This window comes from Paramacrobiotus metropolitanus, unplaced genomic scaffold (assembly GCF_019649055.1).
Source record: "Paramacrobiotus metropolitanus isolate TYO unplaced genomic scaffold, Prichtersi_v1.0 Parri_scaffold0000025, whole genome shotgun sequence".
NCBI classification, from domain to species: domain Eukaryota; kingdom Metazoa; phylum Tardigrada; class Eutardigrada; order Parachela; family Macrobiotidae; genus Paramacrobiotus; species Paramacrobiotus metropolitanus.
In genome coordinates, this window is record NW_026570245.1 from 530,006 (window position 1) to 551,327 (window position 21,322).

Consider the following 21,322-nt stretch of genomic DNA (forward strand, 5'->3'; position numbering starts at 1 on the left):
TGCTCTGCACATACTGTGCAATGCATAAAATACATGGATTTCATTAGTTCACATACAAAATTGCATCAATCTATGTGTATGTAAACAGAGAAAAACAATTCTCTCGCGTACTTTCAGCAGAAAAGATTAATAAAACCTTACTAAGGATACAAAAATCTAGCAATTTCGAGTGTATCTTTCTTTGTTTCTTTAGATGTGCACAACTTTACCATCAAAAGGTTTAAAATCTCCAGTTCCGAAACAACGGTGTACGCATTCACGAGGTGATTGCGTACAGTTAAATGCTTCTGCGGTACAGAGATTAAGGCGCTTATGCGCTCACCTAACGGTCTTTGTACACTGGACAGTAGTGACAGCTCGGTCACCTGATCACTTCCCGGGCTTTCTGCGCCGGACAGCAGTGACAGCTCGGTCACCCGCTCAACTTCCGGGACCTGTGCACAGTAGTGGCAGCTCAGCACTCCATCACCGAACGGGCTCTTTGCGCCGGACAGCAGTGGTAGCCCGGTCACCCGCTGACCTAGCGGACTTTCGGCGCCGGACATTAGTGACAGCGCGGTCACCCGCTCTCCTACCGGGCTCTGTGCACTGGACAGTAGTGGTAACTCGGTCACTCGTTCCCTAACGGGCTTTTTACACTGAAAAGTAGTGACAGCTCGGTCACTCGCTCACTCGGTCACTCGGCATCGGACAGTAATGACAGCTCGGTCAACCGCTCACATAGCTATCCGTAGTGGCAGTTCGGCCACTGGCTTAGCGGGCTATTTTAACTAGAATTTAGTGGTATTTCGGTCAACTAACGGGCTTGTGCACTGAACAGTGGCGGTAGTTCTGTCTGTCGCTGCTTGGCCGGCACTTGTTTAGAATTGTCCTCGACGACAACGTTGGATATGTAGTCGTTCTTGTTGCAATAACGCCAACGCCCAACGGTCTGCTAATTAAACTGATTCTGATATTTTAATTAGTGGAAAATACTTTCATTTTTTAACTATATTTTATTTGGTTTACGTGGCAACATTGCCTGGTTAAAAATACCACGATGATAATTATTATTATAATAATTTAGTTACATTTGGTGAAGGTAGTCAAACCTCTTCCGCTGTGGCGCTCGAAGCGGGAGAGGTTTTAAAAGAAATGAATACCATCTGGCCGGGTTTTCGACTACGGGCTTTCAGAATATAATATTGGTTTTGGTCAGTCTTTTCTGGTTTGCCGGCTCTGGTGTATCCCATTCGTGGCAATATAGATCTGAATCTTGATACGTACGTACGTATGCAATAGAAACGTAGATATTAATTTGTCATAGAGCAGATGACATCCTGATCTTTTTTATTTCATGTAATGTAATTTCTGGACGGGTACAAATGTTTTTTTCTTCAAATACTGACAGCACTGGTGCTGTTGCATATCTATCAGCATCAGAAGCTATGTGTAGAATATATTGTACCTTGCAAATCGTTCACGCGATGCTGCTAATTACATCACGGTAGGTATACACTTCGGTGATCATAATGTAAAGCGTGACAATTGGCTAAAGACAGTTCCAACTTCCATTATAAATTAAAATTTAAAACAATAACAACAAATAAAAAGATCAAATCCAGCGTATCAGTCATCCAGTTGGCCGTCGCTGATGACCGACATGCCATTCTGCGACAACAACGAATCCTCCAGTAAACTAGTCGGTGTCATGCTCAATCGAGAGAATATGCTACCGCTCTCCGCCGTTAAACCGGTGCTGTGGAAGGACGAGTGCGAGAGCGTCTGCTGACTTAACCAGCTATCGCTGGACGGATGGCCCGTGTCCGCCAGCGACAACGGACCGGAACTAATGGACAGAGCGGAGGAATTCGCCTCAAAGTCCTTCAAATGGTCATCAAGCAGCGTCAGGGCATGCATGATGTTATCCAGGTTAATCTGAACATTTTCCGGAAGGGGGTACCGGGGCGGAGATGACGGAGGAGTGCGGCGTTTCGACAAAACAGGAGATCGTTTCTGCGAGCGGGCAACGAAAGGCTGCGCGCGGGGGATGGATTTCCGTGGGCTGGCTGCGGGAGATTTATGGATAGGGAGCTTGCGCGGGGACCATCGTGTGTCGTGTCGGGTTTTTGGCGGGGAAAGCTCACATGCAGGGAAGCGAAGAATCTGTAGAAGCGCGTCGGAGGTCGTCGACCGGAAGGAGTCACTTCCACTGCTTACCGATAACTGTCGGGAGCTCTGCAAATGCATTAGTTAAAGCAAACACCAGCCAACCTCTTCACAAATTTTTTCGCAATAACTTTCAAGAAATTTGATGACATAATTTGGTCACAGACTCATAATACATTGGGCATGCACCTGAGCCATTCTGGCCAATGCTGGCAGCGACTCAGCGTTGTTGTAGCGGTGCCAATAAGTTAGTATTCACTATTTATCGTTAAATGCCAGTATGCGTGTAAACTGCGTAAAATCCAGCGTATAAACTGTAGACAAACAAAGCCCACCACTTATCCCCGAGGTACAGACAGGCGGCTAGGCATCAAGCTTGATTTATTGCTTACTTGCATGAAAAAACCGAACGATAATAGTGTACGATAATAGTGTAATGTAGTGTAATGGCACATTGTCAAACATTAAGCGCACCTCCAAATTAACAATGAATAACTTTGACGGCATAAAGTTTTATTTCGTTTATGTACTATCAGAGATATCAGTTTTTTTCAAAATAAGTCTGCCAAAACTTAAAATTCATTTTAAGCCCAGCCTTATGCCTGCACCCCGGAAACAACAGATACTAGTACTCTCGGCTTTAACAGATAAATGTTCAGCATGTAGAAATTAACGGAAAAATTAAGAAATTCAAAATAAAAAGGAAGGAATTAAAAATTACGTGGCTCGCTTAAGCAAGAAAATTAAAAGTGCCTGAAGCAAAAAAGCTATCAAGTTCACCAAACAAAATCTGCAAACCTTTTCGACGATATTCTCTTCCGCCCGTGGTCTTCGTGAATCCTCACTGACGGACACCGGCTGCATATTTTCCTTATCCAGCGAGATAATCGATCCCATCGACATACTGAGATCCTCGTCCTCCACCGTCAGATTCGCATCGTCACGCTGAGACACCACCAATCCCGCAGATCTCGATGGTGATGGCTCCGCATAGCTGCTGGCCGGTGACAAGGTTAATCCACTTCCGGAGACTGCCATGACGAACGGCGTCGGCTGAGGAATTCCATTGCGCGGTTGCAGTGCCTCACGGGTGACGGTGGGAATCTCTTCCGTCTGCACGGGTAGTTTGGACTGTCGATAGTGCTCGCGGCGGATGAACGCTAGCTGATCCTCCATACGCCGATTATCTCGCACGCGTGCGGGAATTTCATTGCGCTGCTCCTGTGCGAGTTGTCTTCGTCGACGTTCCTCTTGCAGTGCCTTTTCTTGACGTTCTTTGGCCCGTTCATCGTAAAACTCAGCGATGCGCTTTCTATCCGCTCTTAGAGTTTCTTCGCGCTCTTCCTTTTCAATCGCTTGCAATCTTTCATTTTCTCTCTATAGAACCCACAGGACAGCTGCTGAACAACGCTTGGAAACTACATTCTCTGCACGAAAATTAACATGAAAATCATTTCAGCTGGCGCAATGGCACAATTATTTTTTTTCGAAAACAAATTTCCTTCAATTTTTGGGCTTTGTCAGATACTAATTTTTTTGTCTCTAATTCATGACTTTATTTATGTTAAGCTTAAAAAAATTCGGATCACTTTAAAGTATTAATAAAAACTTTCTTATTTTTTTACCACCAGAATACGAATTATTTTAACCGTTCCTTGGAAATACTGTGATTTTTAAATTTTCCCAAGGTCTAACCAGGACAAGGTCGTGCAGCCTGCTTACTTTCTGCTGTTCCGCTTCCAAACGGCGCCTGTTCAGCTCCTGTAAGACCTCCAATTCTTCCGCTCTGGCTGCTTCCAGCGCTTGAATGATAAGATTAGTTTCCTTCCAGAATCGTTCCCTCATACAGCCCGCAAATTTATTGGCTTGCTGTCGCGACTGCACTAATCGCAGTACGCGACGCACTTTCCAGTCTTTGGTTTTCGCCTGCTGTACTTGATCGCTAGATAGCGGAGGCCTTCTGGCATTCGACGATCCATACATAATAAAAACATAAAATGATAAAACAATAAAAACATAAAATCTAACACGAATACAGCATAAACTGTCACTTTTACACTCAACTTATTGACATATTTTTATATTCAAAGAGCGGTTTATCAAAAGCTGACAAACAAAATGGCAACATAAATTTTCTGTTCAACTGCCATTCGGAGCAGGAAGCTACACCAGCAGGCAACCGCTGCCGGGTGGCTCAATCTGAAGATAACGCAAGGCCAGTCGCCTCAGTGAGGCAGTACATCTAAAACGCTTGCCTGGACCAGCTGTGATCGCAGACTGTGCGTTGTAGTTGTGAACTGCGATAAATTTGAAACCGCGAATTTATTTTTCCGATCATGTCGTTTGATTTGGAAACGGAACGATCAGATCGTTCTGTGCGATAATGCTGCTATCGCTCCACACCTTATCCACCATTTTTACGCAGCCCACCGCATACATTCCACTCCGCACCATCGTCACACGCCCCTTACTGCTCGACATACAGCGTAAAATGGCGCAGATCATCGAGTGTGTACCAAACTTCTCCGAAGGTCGTCGTCCCGATGTAAGCCCGTTCTGCGCCACCATTCCTGTTCTCCGCGTGATACATTGCATTGCAGGTGATTGAAGCCATCAGTAAGGCGGTGCGCAGCGTGCCCGGTGTGTCGTTGCTGGACGTGGATCCGGGCAAATCGACGAATCGCACGGTGTACACGTTCGTCGGGAATGCGGAGAATGTGGTGGAAGCCGCACTGGCCGCGGCGAAAGTGGCCTACACGCTGATTGATATGACCAAGCATTCCGGGGAGCATCCGCGGCTGGGTGCGCTGGATGTCTGTCCGTTCATTCCCGTGGCCAACAGCACGATGGAGGACTGTGTGGAGTGTGCTAATCGGTTCGCGAAACGGCTGGGTGAAGATCTGAACGTTCCAGGTTGGTAATTGTCGAATACTTCGACAATCGACACCGAGTTTTTGTTAATTAATTAATTTTAATTTCCCCTTTTCGATTTCAATGATTTTGTTGATTTTGATTTTGAGCAGCTTAGCGGTTCATCCTTTTGGTATCACGGTACATATGTAATGTTTCGTTTTGACCAATATTACATCAGTTTAATATTCCTGTTTTTTTTTAGTATATATGTATGGTTTTGCTTCCGATCGCGATTACCGAAAACAAGTGCCACAGATTCGGGCTGGTGAGTATGAAGGATTGGCAGAAAAGGTACGAAAACCAAATAGCTTTCTGAGAAACTAAATTACGTATTAATTTTTTGAGAATATAATTTTGAGGTGTACTGTACATGTTATAACTGTCAAAAAGAATATTGAGTGAAATATTGAGTGGAATTTGAGAGATGGTATTTAAACAATACGGTGTACAGTAATAAGATTTCATTCTACAAAGTACTTATTGATTTTCATTGTGCGCCTGTTTACTAGTACTGTACGTTTACTTACTGAGGATCGTAGAGTAATGGACTTCCAAAACATGCCGATATGCATTTCTGATCGATGCTCCTGCTGTTAGGACGATTGCTTAAAATATATATGTGTGCACGGAATAGTTTTTGTTGTTTACAAAACTTAATTCGCACGTTTTTTTATTATTTTATAATCACGATCTTTGAGGAAAATGCTTTCAGTTATATTTTTTTAGCTGAAGAAGCCCGAATGGACACCCGATTTTGGCCCGACCACCTTCGTTCCCCGGTGGGGCGCAACCATTGCCGGCGCCCGCAAATTTCTCGCCGCTTACAACATCAATCTTCTATCAACAAAAGAGCAAGCCCATCGTATCGCTTTGAATATCCGTGAGCAGGGTCGCGGTCCCAAAGAGCCCGGTCGGCTAAAGAGCGTCCAGGGACTGGGTTGGTGGTATGAAGAGGGAAAGATTGCGCAGATCTCCACCAACCTGACGGATCTGGATGTCACCACGCTGCATGAGGTGTATGAAGCGGCGCTCCACGATGCCGGGGAACTGAAACTGCCCGTCATTGGCTCGGAATTGGTGGGATTAATACCCTTGAAACCAATTCTTCAGGCGGCTGATTACTTTATCGAAAAGGAAAATTTGTTTGTGCTGGAGGAAGAGCAGAAAGTTCAGCTGGTAGGGGGTGCTTTTTTTATTTTTAACAGTACCTTCCTTCCATTTAATTGGAAGTTCCATTTAGACAAAGGTTTCGAATACGATCAGAATGATTAGTGCAAAAGCCGCAAACCTTTCGGTACAGCTGATCGGGATAAAAACTTAAGGGTTAAACTGCGCTACTGCGCTGCCATTTAAGCAGCATTACTAAGTTTTTTTGATTTTTTGACGCGAGTGCAACTAGCCAGGCCACTGCACTACTTCTTGTGAAACAGTTTGTTATTGACAATTTCTTATGTACAATAAAGCGTCAGATATTCTGCGTAAATACTGTCAAGTGTCAAATAATTACTTATGATTTGCTTGTGTTACAGGCCGTAAATCGTCTTGGATTGAACACGCTGAGTCGTTTCGACTATAAGACCAGAATTATCGAATACGCGGTTGATAATTCCAAGAACGAGAGTCCTCTGCTGTATTTGACCGTTAAAGAATTCGTAAACGAGGTGGCTGCTCGGAAGCCGGCGCCGGGAGGTGGATCGGTAGCTGCACTCATAGGAAGCATGGTAAGCGGTTTGGTTTTCGGTCCTGATCTTGGAACTGCTAACGCCGTTCCTTTTTCTTTCCAAATATAAATTACAAACGAATTTACGCGCCATATTAGCACACCATATTGGTGTCAACAGTGACAACACCTGATGATTTTCTTCTAGTTTCGGAAGGATTAAACAGAGCGCTTTGCTGCTTCTAGTAAATATTAATCCTTGTAAGTTAACAGAGTTTTGGGGATGTTAGGGTGCTGGATTATGTCGCATGGTGGGCCTGCTGACCCACGGCAACAAGAAATTCGAAGCGATGGAAACCGATATGCGGCGTTTAACGCCGGTCTTCCACGTTGCCATGAATCGACTGCTGTTGCTCGTTGATCAAGATACGAAAGCCTTCAACTCCATTCTAGTACGTGCCTTCCATTTTCTTTATAAGAAAATCTTAATTATCCGCACAAAACTTTTGTTTACGGTTTCTCCGTCGTGCTAATTGTAATACAGTGGAACAGCTGATTGCCGAGAATACCACATGTAAGCCTGTGGAATAAGGCATGTGTAGGGTCATAGAAACAGAGAAATGAGCATTTTGTTGCAGAAACTATTGCGTTTAATGTGCGAGGCGATTTGTACTAATAAGCTAATAATTGTTTCTTGGAGTTTAATTTTTTCACCATAAGGCAGTGACACCAAGCTCGCACGTGTTGTTATTCTGGAGTAGTTGTTAGTTTCCAGCCTGGCTATTGAAAGGTCTTGGTGGAGTGATTTGCAGATTAGTGGGTTCCGGGTTGTCGTAGTTGTTTGTGTTATTAATGGCTGATATGGTCGCTCCGCTTGTATACGGTGATGCGCTGCTGTAGCAGACGTTTCGGAAAATTTTTAGTTTTTTCTTCCTCTTTGGATTTTGAAGAATTCAAAGACATATTTATACAGACTGCTAGTTCCGCCGGCTGGTTCGTCTGAGAACTTTAAATGACAGATTCGATCGTCGAAAAGTAACACATGATACAGTTAGTCTTACAAACAAGAAGACAAGCGCTTTTATTACAGGAAGCTAACCGCTTGCCGGCGACTTCGCCTGAAGAAAAGACCGCCAAAGAACAAGCCATCCAGCGCGCCACCATGGAGGCCATCAATGTCCCGATGGAGACGGCGAAAGCGGCCAATTCCGTCTGGCGCGCAATGGAAGAATTGGCCGCCCTGGCCAACATCACCGCCATTTCCGATCTGCAAGTGGGCGCCAAGAGTATCGAGACGGCGGTAGCAGGAGCAGTGTGGAATATCCACATCAATTTATCGGGGCTGACGGATGCCGCTGCCAAGGAGCACATCGCCGCGGAAGCGGATGCCCAGCTAAAATACTCCCAGACCCAGTTCTGGCGTGTATGTGACATGGTGGAGAAACGGAAAAAGATAGTTTGAAGGGGAAAGTTTGATAAATTTCAGTGAATGCTTTGCTTAATATTCAAAATGTTGCTCAATTCTGTTTGAATTTTTTGAAAAGTTTATTTTAATTTTATTTATCTTCCGAAATTGTTTTACTTGGTTTTCGTTTATGTATTTCTTAATATATTTGTTTATTGGTTTTTTTCAAATGGTATCCAGTACCAGCCAACATTCGCGTTTTACAGAGCCTGTGTTTCATTTTATGTGATGGAGTACATATTAAAGCTTTTACGTATTTTGTAAGCCTCAACCTGAAACTAAATTACGTGCATTGCTGACCACACTATATGTAATTTGTATGTCAAACATTAACCTTGTAGTTTGCTTCAAAATAATGTTATTTCGAAAATTGTTTTTTGTGTTTCGTAATTCATGTTGATGGAATATCTCTAAAGTCATGTATGCGAAGCGAAAGAATAAGTTGTTAAATTTTTGAATAAATGGTTAACGTTAATTGGTTATTTTAACTTCAAAATTAACGATTTTCACACATTCATTTAGGCAGTGGCTTTACATTTAAAGTATTGCTGACTCCTTACAATTAGTTGGTTCTGTAAAAATTATGCAAATTGTTGCTGTTAGCATAATGCCAAAAAAGGCAGAGTGGGCTGAATGCCGACCCAAAACGCGTATCTAAGTCCAGGAGATATTTAGAACGTACTGCAAGATTTCTGTTAACACACCCTGATGCAATACTATTAATGCTTGTAATTTTTTATGGTATTAATAACGCTAGTGTTATCGCTCGCGGCCTTAGCAGTATCCACTAAAGCGTAACACTATGGATGAATAATCGCTCTTTATCAGCGTTTACACACAGGTACACATGTGCCACAATAAAGGTGTGGACTTTGCTCATACCCATTTATCTTCCGCTCCTACGTGCATACTTAATATTGCATATACAATTGTATGTCCCCACTATCAACCACATGGCGAACGCAGTATACCCGGAAAATTAGTGGCAGTAATCTCGAGCGAGCGCCCTGGCAGAAGCCGGAAAAGCCCAGCTAACGCGCTATGCGATTCTGCGCCGGTAATTCAGTTTTTAATTAATAGTAATTTTCTGCATTAGCTATTTTTGTAAGTTTTACGACCATGACTCGGCAGAGTGTGGATACTTTGCTAAGTCAGTTAGGCCAGCCGGGCCGTTATCAGATTATGATCTTCTTCCTCCTGACATTCCAGTACATTCCACTGTCATTTAATAATCTCGCTATGATTTTTCTTGGGGATAAACCAACAGGAATATATTGCCCGGCGTCGAATTTTTCGTTACGAGAGGGCTGTGCCGGCGAAATCTCCTTTAAAGACTACGATATTCGGACATGTACAAAAAAGCGGCCGGAAGTGGATTCGACTTCGGTTATGGCGGGGAATGATACGTACGGAAATAATTCTCTGTGGTGTTCGGTTAATTGCGAAGGGAAGCGATATATGCACGGAAATGAAGGCGAGTCGTCTATAGTCGGCGAGGTAACGTCTTGATTCTAAAATACCGACATGCTAATTATAGATACGAGTTGTTTATATAGCAGTTTGACCGGTGATGGTACTCGTATTTAATCATGAAATGTACGGGATCCGATTTTTTGTGCTAATAAAGTTTATTGTACGCAAACTTCAAAACGATTTTGTGAGAAACAGTGTATAAAAGAATTAACAGGGATTGTTTTTTTAACGAGAGCAATACAGAATAAATATGTTATTATTATAATTTTTTATTTCCAGTTTGACTTGATCTGCGAGGATTACTGGTTGGTCAGTTTATGCAACACCATGTATTTTGCCGGTAAGCTTTACGTGACATACATATCAGCAAAAATTTGCAAAATAGAAAATTGCTTTATATTGCCACGTATTGCGCTGCAGGTCATCACTGTGCCCGCGCTGTTTGTAAACTGATTTCAGTTTTCGGGATCCGCGCATGCCACAGTTATTAGTACATATATTCTGCATTTTTAATTGTTTGTTGAATATAAAACATATGAAAGGTGCTGGAGCCTCTTCGATGGTTACTGTTTTAAAACTAATCATTTTCCACATAAATAAGCGTCCGATTCACTAATTTCATATTGCATGAAATGTACATTTGAGGTCCCAGGTTTACACTACACTTCTGCAAATAAGAGTCGTCAAATTACTGAAGACAGTATTTAAAATGTTTATATTGCGTGGTTAATTAAGTGTGAATTTCCGTTCTTATCAGTGTGTTGTATTTACGAATTGAACACTTATCTTTGATTTTCTATCAGTAGTGGTTGAATTCTGTAGGCTCGATGGTGGGCGGAGCAGTCTTTGGCATCCTTGCCGATAAATTTGGCCGGAAACGCTCAATTATTGCCGCATCCACAATGGGCTTAGCTGCCGGGATAGCCGCTGCATTTGCACCGCATTTAATATTGTTTGCAATATCCCGCACAATCCTGGGAATATGTTTACAAGTAAGATGCGACAATTTACTGGCTTAAGCGAAAGCTCTTCTGAAAATGTGTTTTGATTTCAAAGCACTGGATAAAAGTTAATTTTACAAAATTCATTACATGTAATGCGTAATTTTTTCATCGAATTTTGATTTTATTTTTCAGCGACCGGAAACAATGAACTCTAACATAAAAGAATAACACACATGAGCAACCTTTTCGAAAACTTACTGCAGAAATTTCTTATACAATTCAGCGTAAAATAAATTCTTGTACATGTGCTGTTTGGAGTTGTGAAAAGTGCAGTCCTTGTGAGTTTTTACTAACTGTTTACTTTATTAAGCCTGCATGCATAACCGCAGGGCGGATCCATGAGCGCCTTTACACTGATGATGGAGTCTTTTCCACGAGACTACCGCGAGTCGGCCGGCGTGGCGTCACAGTTTGTTTTCGCTATCGGGATCGTTCTCCTGGCCGGTTTTGCATATTTAATCCCGAATTGGAGATACTTACAGCTTTTCGTCGTTCTCACCGTCCTCATTGCCGTCGCATACATTTTGTGCGTATATACGAGTGCAAAGTGCAAGGCAGAACACGTTAGCCGACAATGTGCAGAATTGTAGAGTAGTGGCTAGCAAAAGGAGCGCCATACAAGATTGTAAATCTCACATTGAAGACCACTTCCTTCGCTAAGAAACAATTGTGGTTTCCGTCGTTTTTGGTTTACAGCTGCTTATCGTTTGTACCAAATTGTTTGATTACAGTTTTGGCAATGTTACCAGCATTTAACTTCACCATCAATTACGAAATCGTCTTACTAATCATATAAAGAGCACCGAGAAAGAAGGCATAGATAGTGGAACTAGAAAGTGGTAGATTCTTTAAGGAAGTTCATACAAACATTTTATCTGCATTTGTGAATAGTATTTTTTCTTATCGAAAATGTGAATAGTAGTTTTTCTTATTTTATTATAACTGAACATCTTCAGATTATTATATTTGCTTTCATTTAGCCTCGTGCATGAATCTCTCCGATGGCTGTACATCAACTACCGCTTCGAGCATGCCAGCAACATTGTCCACAAAATCATGCGGTTTAATGGAGTGCAGCTAACGAAACGAATTAGCGATTGTATGAGTTATTTGGTTATGTGGCACCAGAAAGATGAGGAAATTGACGACAAAGCGTCGCATTCCATGTGGAATCTCTTCACCAGCGCGCAACTCCGGAAGCGTTGCTTGTGTATGACCTTTATCTGGTAAGGTTAGTACAATGTATGCTCGACACTGCAAAATTTTGTACGTATTGATTTGCGTTAGTATTGCAATAGCTAATAACTATGTTATCGTACAGGTTTACCGGCGCAATTTGCTACTATGCCATATCGTTTTCATTGTCCGATTGGTTTGGGAGTAAATACTGGAACCTGGCCATTGGCGGGTTGGTGGACGTTCCCATAACGCTGATAACAATGCTGCTGGTGTCCAAGTACGTGGGTGCTGCTAATAATGAACAGGTGTTTTGTCAGCAGCTGTGTACTCGATGTCATTTAACATTGTTTCTGTTGTGTATAAATATGACGTTTATTAGAAGACCCTGAAGTATATATAATAGCAAAAAATAATTACAGCTAAGGCTTATAATAATTACTACTTAGCATGGTCAGCAGGCTGCTCAGCCTTCAGTTTTGAAGTTTTCAAACTTTTCAGTATAACAGAAAACAGTGTTACAATTTCGACATTCTGTAGAAAAACACTACAGCGCCACTTTTCTACATAAGTTCGCAATTTGTTAGTTGCTGTTAATTGTGCCTTCCGGTTATCGTGGCAGACTAGACTAATATGTCACGTTTGTAATGAAAATATGATGGCCATCATGGTCAATATACTTCAGAAATACTTCCTATCTTTTGTACATATCAGTGCAAAAAACATGCCTGACTTGATCCAGAATTCTAACGTGTGAAAACAACGTTATCTGCAGATATGGATGCCGTGTGCCATTGATTTACACATCCGGTCTTTCCGGTGTGCTGTGCCTGATCGCCGCCTCCATCCCGCTGCACTCGCACGCCGCCATGATCGCTAAGACGGTGTTCGCTCAGATCGCCCGGGCGGTGTCGCATGGGATGTTCAACATGATGATCCCCTATGCGTCGGAATTGTTCCCCACTGTGGTGCGCAATAATGGACTGGGCGTGTGCGGCATCGGTATGCGACTGGGGGGTGTCCTGGCGCCCCAGTTACTGTTACTAGTAAGTGCTTGTCAACGAAAAATTTTCTGTCTTTCCGTATCCGAAAAAGTTTTGGTACTCGTACTAGCGAGTAACTGTAACATCACAGGCGTAGCTCAGAAATGATCGCTTGTAATCAGTAGCCGAAATCCCGCGCAGCCAGCCATCACTCAAAGAGAAAAGCGCCACTTAAATATACGTTGATTAATTGTTTGCTACTAAAATTAATAAAATTACATTTCACCGGTATGAAACACCTTTAAACAAGTGCAGATTAAAACGTTAAGTATGGACGTCGACCGGCCGCGGTAAATAAGTATGCGCGCTTACTTTTTAACACACAAATATGCAATTATTCTTTACTTCACAATTATTGTGGACTCTTTCTTTATAATACACAGTTATATGCATTGCACTACGATACTGACATTTTTGCAGTAACTCGGAAAACGTAAACATCTAACCACCTCACAATGACCATAGATTCTTTACACTGATGCAACTGTTCCAAAAGAAACACACCGCTCAATAATTCTAACGCTGTGAGTTTGTTTATTTTCTGGCAATTATTACCCAGAAAAAGACTTATTTTGATAAAGCAGCTTTGGATAGTCAATTTGCAACCAATTGTCATTGAAAAGCGTTTAAGCAACTGCAGATTTGAAAGACTACAATTATTTAATTCCTAACCAGTTTATTCGACACAACAAGCGTGTGTTATTAACTTTTAGGGAAACTATACCACCGATTATTTGCCAATGATAACGTGCGGGGTTATGGCTGGCGCTGCCGCACTCATCTCCTACTTGTTACCGGAAACGAAAGGTCATCCCATGCCGGAAACTGTGGAAGACCTCTTATTACGTCAAACCAGTGTCAAATCCAAGCGTGTCGAGGATTTCACCGATGATTAAAGATCAGACGAAATTAAGCAGCGGAGCGATAATGTGATAATGTTGTAGCGCGCTGAACTTTCTGTAGCGCTTTGCTAATTTTGCACCATTATTTTTTGCGATCAGATAATCTATTATTCCAGATTAGGCTTACTTTAACACATCCCATGTATGTGGAATATTTATTGTTTGACACATATTTATAAATATTTGTTGCATCGTAGATAATACGTTTTTTGGAATTCGAGACGTTTTTGGTTGAATGTTTTATGCACGGTGTTGGCTTGTGTTAAATGTTATAATATAGCGCAAGCAAATGAAAGCAGTGACTACAATCTATAAATAAATGCAGCGTCACGGAATGTCTGCTGTGTTGACTTATTGATTGTTATTCATATTTTATTCCGTCATTCCGTATACAAAAGTTATCATATCTGACAAAGAATGTGTCCCAAAAATGAAAATCTGATTTCATTTGTGTAATCATTGTGAATGTTGCCGCTAGCACAGTGTTAAGCGATATCAAAGCCACATTCAATGGTGACGTCACGCAGCGGGCACAGGCTTTTATCTGATAAAAGGCTGGTGTTTCCGTCTATCTGCCGTAATCAGCTGTTTGGGCGAATTCTTCAAATTGCGCAGTGTACCGAAGTTATCAGTGCCATACTTATGTGTGCAGTACAAAATTAACGTGGAATTAATTTTCACAAAGTTCTGCGTTTAGTTAAGTAGTGACTGGATAGTCCGCCGCAAACGTTGCTTGCATAATCTATCGATTATACCATTCTCACTTAATTCACAACCGAACAGTAACATGGCTGCTGGACTGCGGACAATCTTCCATATTTCTAAGCGCGGAATACATGGACTGCGATCGGAGTACACGAATCCGAAGTTTGCTGGAATATTCGGGGCTTTGATGAATCGGGGACAGGTACTTGTGCAGTTCCTTCTGCAATGGCTTCAGTCAGAATTAGCATGCGAATTTAATTTGATCATTGCCGAAGTTTAAGGACACCGTTATTCATATGATTCAACCTGCTGAAACATGCCCATACATTCAAATGATTCAATTAAATTAAACTCTAACGCAACAATTTTTATACGTTTTGATTATTGACATTCGCAAAATTGTCAATGGACTGTCGTCGCAGAGCGGCTGTAGTGCATAAAGGAGTCCGTACATAAGTACAAAGTACATGTGTATGTGACAACATAATATTATTACTTATACAGTAAAACCTGAGTACATTGAACACCCGCGGTTCCAAATTACTTACTGTACGGTTTTAATGTACACATAATTTATAGCGATTTGTTTACGTATGCGTCCGAGTAATATGGGACTAATATCATATTGTAGTACTGTGGCTGTCAGCCTGTCAGGATGCATACCGTAGGCCTTTAATTGCGGACTGACCTGTGCAATCGGAAAATCGCAACGTTTAAATTTAATTGTTTAATTCAGTATTAGTACAGAGCTTTTTTTTGGTTAATCAGCAGATTGTATTATTTTTTTATATTATTATTGTTTTTATAATCGGGCAATAAATGTGCCGACAGGGCAAGGAAGGAGTACGCGATGGACCTAACGCTATCCGTGAAGCCGGCTTGTTCCAGCAGCTGAGTGACTGTGGAATAACCGCCAAGGATTACGGTGATGTGGCGATTGAAGCGGTGGCGTCGGATGATCCGTGGAAGAAAGTCAAATACTGCCGCACCGTCGGCAACGGATGCAAAATGGTGTGTAAAACTAACTTGCTGGTTTCCAGATGATTTGTAACAAGAATGGCATACTTTTTCAATATGTATAGCAATATTTTTATAAATATTGACTGCCAATAATATTATTAGTTCGTGCGACGTGCTTGTACGCTATCACCTTACGTAACCCAGTCCAGGAGGTGCACTGAATTGTGTATAAAGATTATCTACGAGTACCGAAAACATCTAAAAGTCAAACACAAATTTTACAATCAAAATATAAAATTACTTCAGATGTAAAAATAAACAGTCACTTCTGAATTTTTCTATTTTTATAGTGTTTTCTCTCTGCCATTTGAATTATAAAGCTTATGCAAACATTTTGGCTCCTATTAGTTGCTGAAATTTTGGTACTTACTCAGAAATTTTGGCAGTCTTGACTGAGAGCGTTCGCCTTTATTTTAGCAAGCATCGCCGCATTGTCACATCTTGATATTGCTGTGGTAGAATGATAACTCATTCCTACGACCAAAGCGCGACAATAGCTCCAGCTAAGAAACATTACAATTTCTGCATCCTCGTTGTACGATTTTTAATATATTTGTCAGTTTGTGCATGAATGTTTGAACTTGTGTAAAGCGCTACCGTTGATTAAAGTTGAGCGCAACACCCTGTTTCTGGTCATTAAATGCAGATTGCCGGAAAAATGGACATGATAATCAAAGACCAAGGCGTTCCGGTAATGTTGGGAGGGGACCACGCGACAGCCATCGGTAGTATCTTGGGCCACGCCCAGGCCATCCGGGATGTACGGAAGCAGCACGTCGGCACCACATCTCCTATCTGCGTGTTGTGGGTGGACGCGCACGCCGATATTAACACTCCGCTGACCACCTATACTGGTAATCTGCACGGATGTCCCGTTTCCTTCCTGCTGCACGAGACCATGAACTGCATTCCCCACGGTATGCCCGGCATGGAATGGGTCCGACCATGGTATGTAGTATGTACTACAGTACTATAGTTAACGTAATAAAGTACATTTATATGCCAGGTTCAACTCTACCAACGATAACGGTTACGCCTAAATGCTTGTATCACGTAATTATGCCATGCCGTGAAACAAAATTACTTGCAGTAATAATTATCCGTAATACGCATTTTCTGTTTTTGAAATTTTTGTGTCTATGAAGTTTTTCCAGGGCGCTAAAGACATGCCAATAAAAGTCCGCAGCATACGGTAGTATTCTGTAGTTCCGAACACCGCACGTACTGAAATGTGCTGAATTCGTAGAGTAGTGGCAAACTCATAATGTCTGAGAATCAAGCAACGCCGAAACTGCACTTCAAATTTTATAATTAGAAGCTGAATATTTTCGGGTTCTTTTGAGATCTTTTGTTGAATAACTTTCGTACTACTCGAATTCTTAAATACAGTTCCACAATTCAACACCGCTAAAATAATTATCATTTAAATTTATTATAAAAATAATTATGCTTTAAAATTAATCAATTTGGATCTTTTTAATACCATGCATTGTAGATGTCGATGGTTGGTTAATTCTTGTGTTTGCAAATACCTCGCAACCACATTTACAGTATATCCATCCGTTTCTGAATAATACGAATTGTGTTACCGTTTTAACACTGTAGTTTGTTATTGACAACTATTAATATCGTCAAAACGTACATTATGTTGAGTTGTTGATATATTGCTGCAAGCTCATATTGTTGGTTAACGGGCATTCGCTACTTTGCAGTTTAACAGCTGATCGCATCGCATACATTGGCCTTCGTGCTCTGGACCCAGATGAATAGTAAGCCAAATCGTCCGCACTTCCGTTTCCCTTTAATGCCGGTGTTCTCTCCATTGCACTTTTCTTTCCGGTCTAGTTACCTGCTAGAAAAGTTGAATGTCACCTATTTCCATATGCGGGATGTCGACAAATTGGGTGTACAACAGTGCGTTGAACGAGCGTTGCATGCCATTAATCCACGGTGCGCCATAATGAATGGAATTATAGGATCACAAAATATTATTCTACTTATTTCTGTATATATAATAATACATTATAAAATAATCAAGTAATTACTGACAGTAATAATCTTTTAAATTCTGTTAGTACTCTGTGCTCTAACATACTCGAAGCGTTCGCTAATATTCGATGCATTAGCGAGTGCAGTTTAATGAATATGAATAAGTACTTATCTTATAGTGGAATATCGTAGTCACTGGGCAGATAGATGCGTTCATAAAATTAATAAACTATTCAGCTACCGGATTTTGCCAGTAAAATAGCGCAATAAAATTTATTATACGTCATCAGTTTTCTTCCACGTATTTTTACCAGTTGCAAAAACACCGACATTTCGGATCCATCAACGTTGGCCAATCATTTTAGTGTTGTCTTTGCAGAGGTGATTTACCGTTACACCTAAGCTACGATATCGATGCCCTGGATCCAAATGAGGCGGCCAGCACCGGTACACCGGTTATGGGAGGATTAACTTTACGCGAAGGGCTGCAGATTGTGGAGCACGTACATCAAAGCGGTAATTTTGAAACCCCCACACTTAAAAATGCAGCTGCACAGAGTTATGGCATATTATCGGAAGTCCCGATGCATTCTTACAGAGAAAAATTCCCTCGCCGGGAACCTTTAATTCGTATCGCAGCATAATTTGCACATTGAGGTTGTACGAGTACGTAGCACGTTTTGAAGATAAGGGCGCTATAAAGGGCTTTTCATTGCACCGCTCAGTTTATATTAAAAATTTCGTGTATTCTATATTGCCCTGAACATTTTACTTTAAATCTAAGTCGCAGTGTAGTGCAGTGCTAAGTCGTAGTGTAGTGCATCACTGTGCACAGTGTGCAGCAAGAAAATATCTATGTTGCCCAGGTATGGTGTTACAGTACGTCCGTGAATAAATCGTGCCGTTTGGCGAAACAGAAATTTGACATTATTTCACATTTAGCAGAGCTGTGATTTTTTTTCCGGCCGGTTTGGGTTGTAACCAAATGTTTTCCTTAGGTCAACTAAGCGCGATGGACCTGGTGGAAGTGAATCCCGAACTGGGCACGCCGTATCAGCGAGCCAAGACTATGGAGGCCGCCATTGCCATAATATCGGGTGCACTGGGTAAACCGCGTCAAGGTGTTCCGCCAAAACCCGGTTTTGTGCTGCCTATTCCCGAAGCGCTGGCCAAAGATTCTTAAAAACAAGCATTCCATATTTCAGTTTATTGGTTTTGCTGGAGATTATGGCTGTATGCTTGCAGTTTCGTTGTGATGTCCTTAAAATTTTATGGAGAATTTTTACAGTAGTTAATCAGTTACTGTCTGAGTTGAGCAAAGACGAAACCCAAATTTTTAGCCGCCTTTATGGTTTGGTTTATCCTTCTGTTATTTTTGTGGAAGAAAAAGACTCAACCCTTGCCGAGCTTTTAATGGAAACCAACACATAGCCACATAGCGGAAACGGCAAAATTCAATACTGAATTCTATCGGGTTTATTGCGAAAAACATAAGTAAGCAATGAAACAGCTAACAAATCCCAAATGAAACGAAAGGACTACACTACCGCTAAAAATCAACCATAAACGTGAAAATGGCGCCCAACCATCAAAATAACCCACGAGAAACCCAGGTAAAACAATCTGCTAGGACACAGAGGAATCAAGGAAACCTTCAGAGCCAAACAATTGCGCATCCAATCTACACGGGCGGATCCTCGCCGGGGATACCGGGCCCTTTATTATGGGGGATCTTGGCCTCGCCGGTGTTGGTGTTCACCTGGACATGCGGCACTTTGCCGATGATGATCTCGTCGGCGTTCTCCTGTCCGGTGATGTAGGTGATCACGAAGAAGATCCCGATGGCGATGAGAATGGCCAGGACGATGAGGCCCTTACCCGTGCCTTTGGCCGCGCCGGGACCGCCGCCGATTTTCTCGCATTTCTTCTCCAACTTGGCCAGCTCCTCCGCCATGTGTTCTACCTCGGAGGCACGGCGTGCACGCAGAATCTCCGTGGGGCGGGCGTCCAGTTCCTCCACGTAGAACGAATTGCCGAAGGTATCGTGGCCTTGACGACCACGGCGGCGGATCGAGTCACCATTACCGCTGTAGAAAATAGTGTGCTGTCAGTTTACAACAGATCAACATACCATCCTTCGGTGTCCAAAATTTGATAAAACAATCCCTGACAAATTTAAAGGTTCGATTTCTACTGCTTCTCTAATACTGCGTAATGCAACAAGCTGATTAGGACTTCTTTTCAAACGTATGTGATTTCATTTTTTCCATACCCGTATTAACTGTGATCTCACCAACCCTGTACATCAAGCGAGCTAACCAAAATAAAACCGATCAAGTATTCAGAATTTCAGACAAATCAACCAAAACCCTAAAACGATACAATATTATCCTCGTATCATTTTTTGAATTATCAGAGACATGTAAAACCAATTTAAAATTACGTTACTCGTTCACAAAATAGTTTCCCCAGACATAATTTTTTAATAACGAAAGCCACCACTAAACGAGCTTAAGAACGCTCAATCTGGAAAAACTGACAGAAAATACCGATAGCCGCGTCGGAATTGCCGCACAAGCAGCGCGTTTATTTGATAAATATCAAGTAAGAAAAACAACCTTCTCAAATTACACATCTGCATTGTGCTCGCTTAGCATTACATTACGGAATTAATCACCAAAAATTTTTTTTAAATACCGGTATTGTCCGATGAATTCTCACATATGAAAACGCTGTAAAGACTTACCCGGAAAAACTCTCGTCAAATGTGGCATCTCCTTCTGGCTCATCGTAGACTTCTTCGTATTCCTCGCTGCCGGGTGAGCTGCCTTGCGTCGGCACTCCTAATATGCTGGCTAGCTTCTTTTCCAATATTTTCCTGGTATTGCCTGTTAGTTTTGCAGCAAAACATCAAATTTAGTTAAAGCTAAATTTATTATAAAAATTAATTAAATAGAACTAAAATAAAAGTTTTGCATCCCAATCGGCAACTTGAAATTAAAAAAGAAAACCGCAATAATTAATTCTTTTCCTAACATACCTACAATATTTATGAAGTACAGTACTTAATTAATTACTTATATTTTACCATTAACAGGTCTGTCCAAGCCATGCTTCTTCAGCTGATTGTACAGCTCACTGTCCGAGTATCCTTGAATCGTCGCAAAATCCATCATTTTCCACCTTCAAAGGACAGCGCAGGTAAACTAACGTACACAACCGTAGATCTTTTAAAGATCAAAAACAAATCAGATAAGCAAAATCGCAATATAACCTTAGCGCTATATCGGGAAAATAAAAATTATAAACTAAAAATTTACACAAAAAGAAATATTTTACAATGTACAGGCAAACAGCAGTTTCCGCTCTCGTACGCACCGTGGTTATGAGCAAATTATCGAATCAACTTGATTGTAACAAATACAGAACGAGATTTAAACTTTCCGGAAGTTTAGAAAACTGAAACGTTTCAGATGCCGCACAATCTAGGTTCAATAAGTACAAATTTTCACCCAAATGAGAAATTAGACCGAAGGCAAATTCCACCGTGATGCTTCGTAGGCAGAACACTTCTCTGGCACGAACCCAAACAAACGTTGGAAAATAAAATGTAAATCACTTGTGCTCAGCTCTGCGTTACTTTACTAGTACACCTAGGGTGCAACAGCCAGTGCCACCTCTGGGTGGTCCTCGTTGCGACTGATAAAGCAACCAGTACACCAGGAGCCGAATGCAAACTGCGAAAAACTCCTAATAAGAAAACAAGTAGTATGTGCCGTACGAGGCCCATAATTTAGACTGATTTAAATGCTCCATAAAGAAAA

The 21,322-nt window shown here is 41.6% G+C and overlaps 5 protein-coding genes across 6 annotated transcripts; 3 read left to right on the forward strand and 2 right to left on the reverse strand.

The window, feature by feature from the left end:
* Nucleotides 1-1,331: 1,331 nt before the first annotated feature.
* Nucleotides 1,332-4,414, reverse strand: LOC129587481 (calponin homology domain-containing protein DDB_G0272472-like). Its single transcript, XM_055481251.1, has 3 exons — nt 3,871-4,414; nt 2,947-3,525; nt 1,332-2,217 (listed from the first exon to the last, which is right to left on the reverse strand). The coding sequence occupies exons 1-3, from the start codon at nt 4,129-4,131 to the stop codon at nt 1,609-1,611; spliced, it is 1,449 nt and encodes a 482-aa protein (XP_055337226.1). The 5' UTR covers nt 4,132-4,414; the 3' UTR covers nt 1,332-1,608.
* A 41-nt stretch (nt 4,415-4,455) lies between these two features.
* Nucleotides 4,456-8,442, forward strand: LOC129587480 (formimidoyltransferase-cyclodeaminase-like). The gene is made up of 7 exons (XM_055481250.1): nt 4,456-4,693; nt 4,749-5,061; nt 5,264-5,352; nt 5,788-6,237; nt 6,591-6,782; nt 7,012-7,173; nt 7,812-8,442. The coding sequence occupies exons 1-7, from the start codon at nt 4,532-4,534 to the stop codon at nt 8,181-8,183; spliced, it is 1,740 nt and encodes a 579-aa protein (XP_055337225.1). The 5' UTR covers nt 4,456-4,531; the 3' UTR covers nt 8,184-8,442.
* Nucleotides 8,443-8,935: 493 nt separating this feature from the next.
* On the forward strand, nt 8,936-14,111 carry LOC129587476 (organic cation transporter protein-like). Of its 2 annotated transcripts, XM_055481242.1 has the most exons (9): nt 8,936-9,243; nt 9,454-9,683; nt 9,939-9,999; nt 10,482-10,651; nt 10,993-11,189; nt 11,644-11,889; nt 11,985-12,119; nt 12,615-12,885; nt 13,596-14,111. In XM_055481242.1, the coding sequence occupies exons 1-9, from the start codon at nt 9,228-9,230 to the stop codon at nt 13,776-13,778; spliced, it is 1,509 nt and encodes a 502-aa protein (XP_055337217.1). In that variant the 5' UTR covers nt 8,936-9,227; the 3' UTR covers nt 13,779-14,111. The 2 variants fall into 2 exon arrangements, with proteins under 2 accessions (XP_055337217.1, XP_055337216.1); XM_055481241.1 differs by having other exon boundaries at nt 9,126-9,683.
* Nucleotides 14,112-14,383: 272 nt separating this feature from the next.
* Nucleotides 14,384-18,900, forward strand: LOC129587596 (arginase-1-like). Its single transcript, XM_055481405.1, has 7 exons — nt 14,384-14,691; nt 15,321-15,500; nt 16,156-16,457; nt 17,222-17,278; nt 17,355-17,459; nt 17,878-18,014; nt 18,497-18,900. Exons 1-7 carry the CDS (start codon nt 14,572-14,574, stop codon nt 18,679-18,681), a joined length of 1,086 nt encoding a protein of 361 aa, XP_055337380.1. The 5' UTR covers nt 14,384-14,571; the 3' UTR covers nt 18,682-18,900.
* On the reverse strand, nt 18,896-21,094 carry LOC129587598 (uncharacterized). The gene is made up of 4 exons (XM_055481407.1): nt 20,877-21,094; nt 20,587-20,681; nt 20,245-20,386; nt 18,896-19,585 (listed from the first exon to the last, which is right to left on the reverse strand). Exons 2-4 carry the CDS (start codon nt 20,672-20,674, stop codon nt 19,180-19,182), a joined length of 636 nt encoding a protein of 211 aa, XP_055337382.1. The 5' UTR covers nt 20,675-20,681; nt 20,877-21,094; the 3' UTR covers nt 18,896-19,179.
* Nucleotides 21,095-21,322: the final 228 nt, after the last annotated feature.

Bases quoted from the DNA above. Each gene is read 5' to 3' on its own strand.
- LOC129587598 (XM_055481407.1), bottom strand. From the start codon at position 20,674: ATGATGGATTTTGCGACGATTCAAGGATACTCGGACAGTGAGCTGTAC. The intron at 20,387-20,586 runs GTAAAATATAAG...CAAAACTAACAG, and splicing joins CTTGGACAGACCTGTTAATG to GCAATACCAGGAAAATATTG. The intron at 19,586-20,244 runs GTAAGTCTTTAC...TATTTTCTACAG, and splicing joins TTTGACGAGAGTTTTTCCGG to CGGTAATGGTGACTCGATCC.
- LOC129587480 (XM_055481250.1), top strand. From the start codon at position 4,532: ATGCTGCTATCGCTCCACACCTTATCCACCATTTTTACGCAGCCCACC. The intron at 4,694-4,748 runs GTAAGCCCGTTC...ATTGCATTGCAG, and splicing joins CCGAAGGTCGTCGTCCCGAT to GTGATTGAAGCCATCAGTAA. The intron at 6,783-7,011 runs GTAAGCGGTTTG...TGGGGATGTTAG, and splicing joins CTGCACTCATAGGAAGCATG to GGTGCTGGATTATGTCGCAT.
- LOC129587476 (XM_055481241.1), top strand. From the start codon at position 9,306: ATGACTCGGCAGAGTGTGGATACTTTGCTAAGTCAGTTAGGCCAGCCG. The intron at 11,890-11,984 runs GTAAGGTTAGTA...GTTATCGTACAG, and splicing joins TTGTGTATGACCTTTATCTG to GTTTACCGGCGCAATTTGCT. The intron at 12,120-12,614 runs GTACGTGGGTGC...CGTTATCTGCAG, and splicing joins ACAATGCTGCTGGTGTCCAA to ATATGGATGCCGTGTGCCAT.
- LOC129587481 (XM_055481251.1), bottom strand. From the start codon at position 4,131: ATGTATGGATCGTCGAATGCCAGAAGGCCTCCGCTATCTAGCGATCAA. The intron at 3,526-3,870 runs GTAAGCAGGCTG...TGGGTTCTATAG, and splicing joins TGGAAGCGGAACAGCAGAAA to AGAGAAAATGAAAGATTGCA. The intron at 2,218-2,946 runs GTTTGCAGATTT...ATGCATTTGCAG, and splicing joins AAGAGAATATCGTCGAAAAG to AGCTCCCGACAGTTATCGGT.
- LOC129587596 (XM_055481405.1), top strand. From the start codon at position 14,572: ATGGCTGCTGGACTGCGGACAATCTTCCATATTTCTAAGCGCGGAATA. The intron at 14,692-15,320 runs GTACTTGTGCAG...ATGTGCCGACAG, and splicing joins CTTTGATGAATCGGGGACAG to GGCAAGGAAGGAGTACGCGA. The intron at 16,458-17,221 runs GTATGTAGTATG...GCTACTTTGCAG, and splicing joins ATGGAATGGGTCCGACCATG to TTTAACAGCTGATCGCATCG.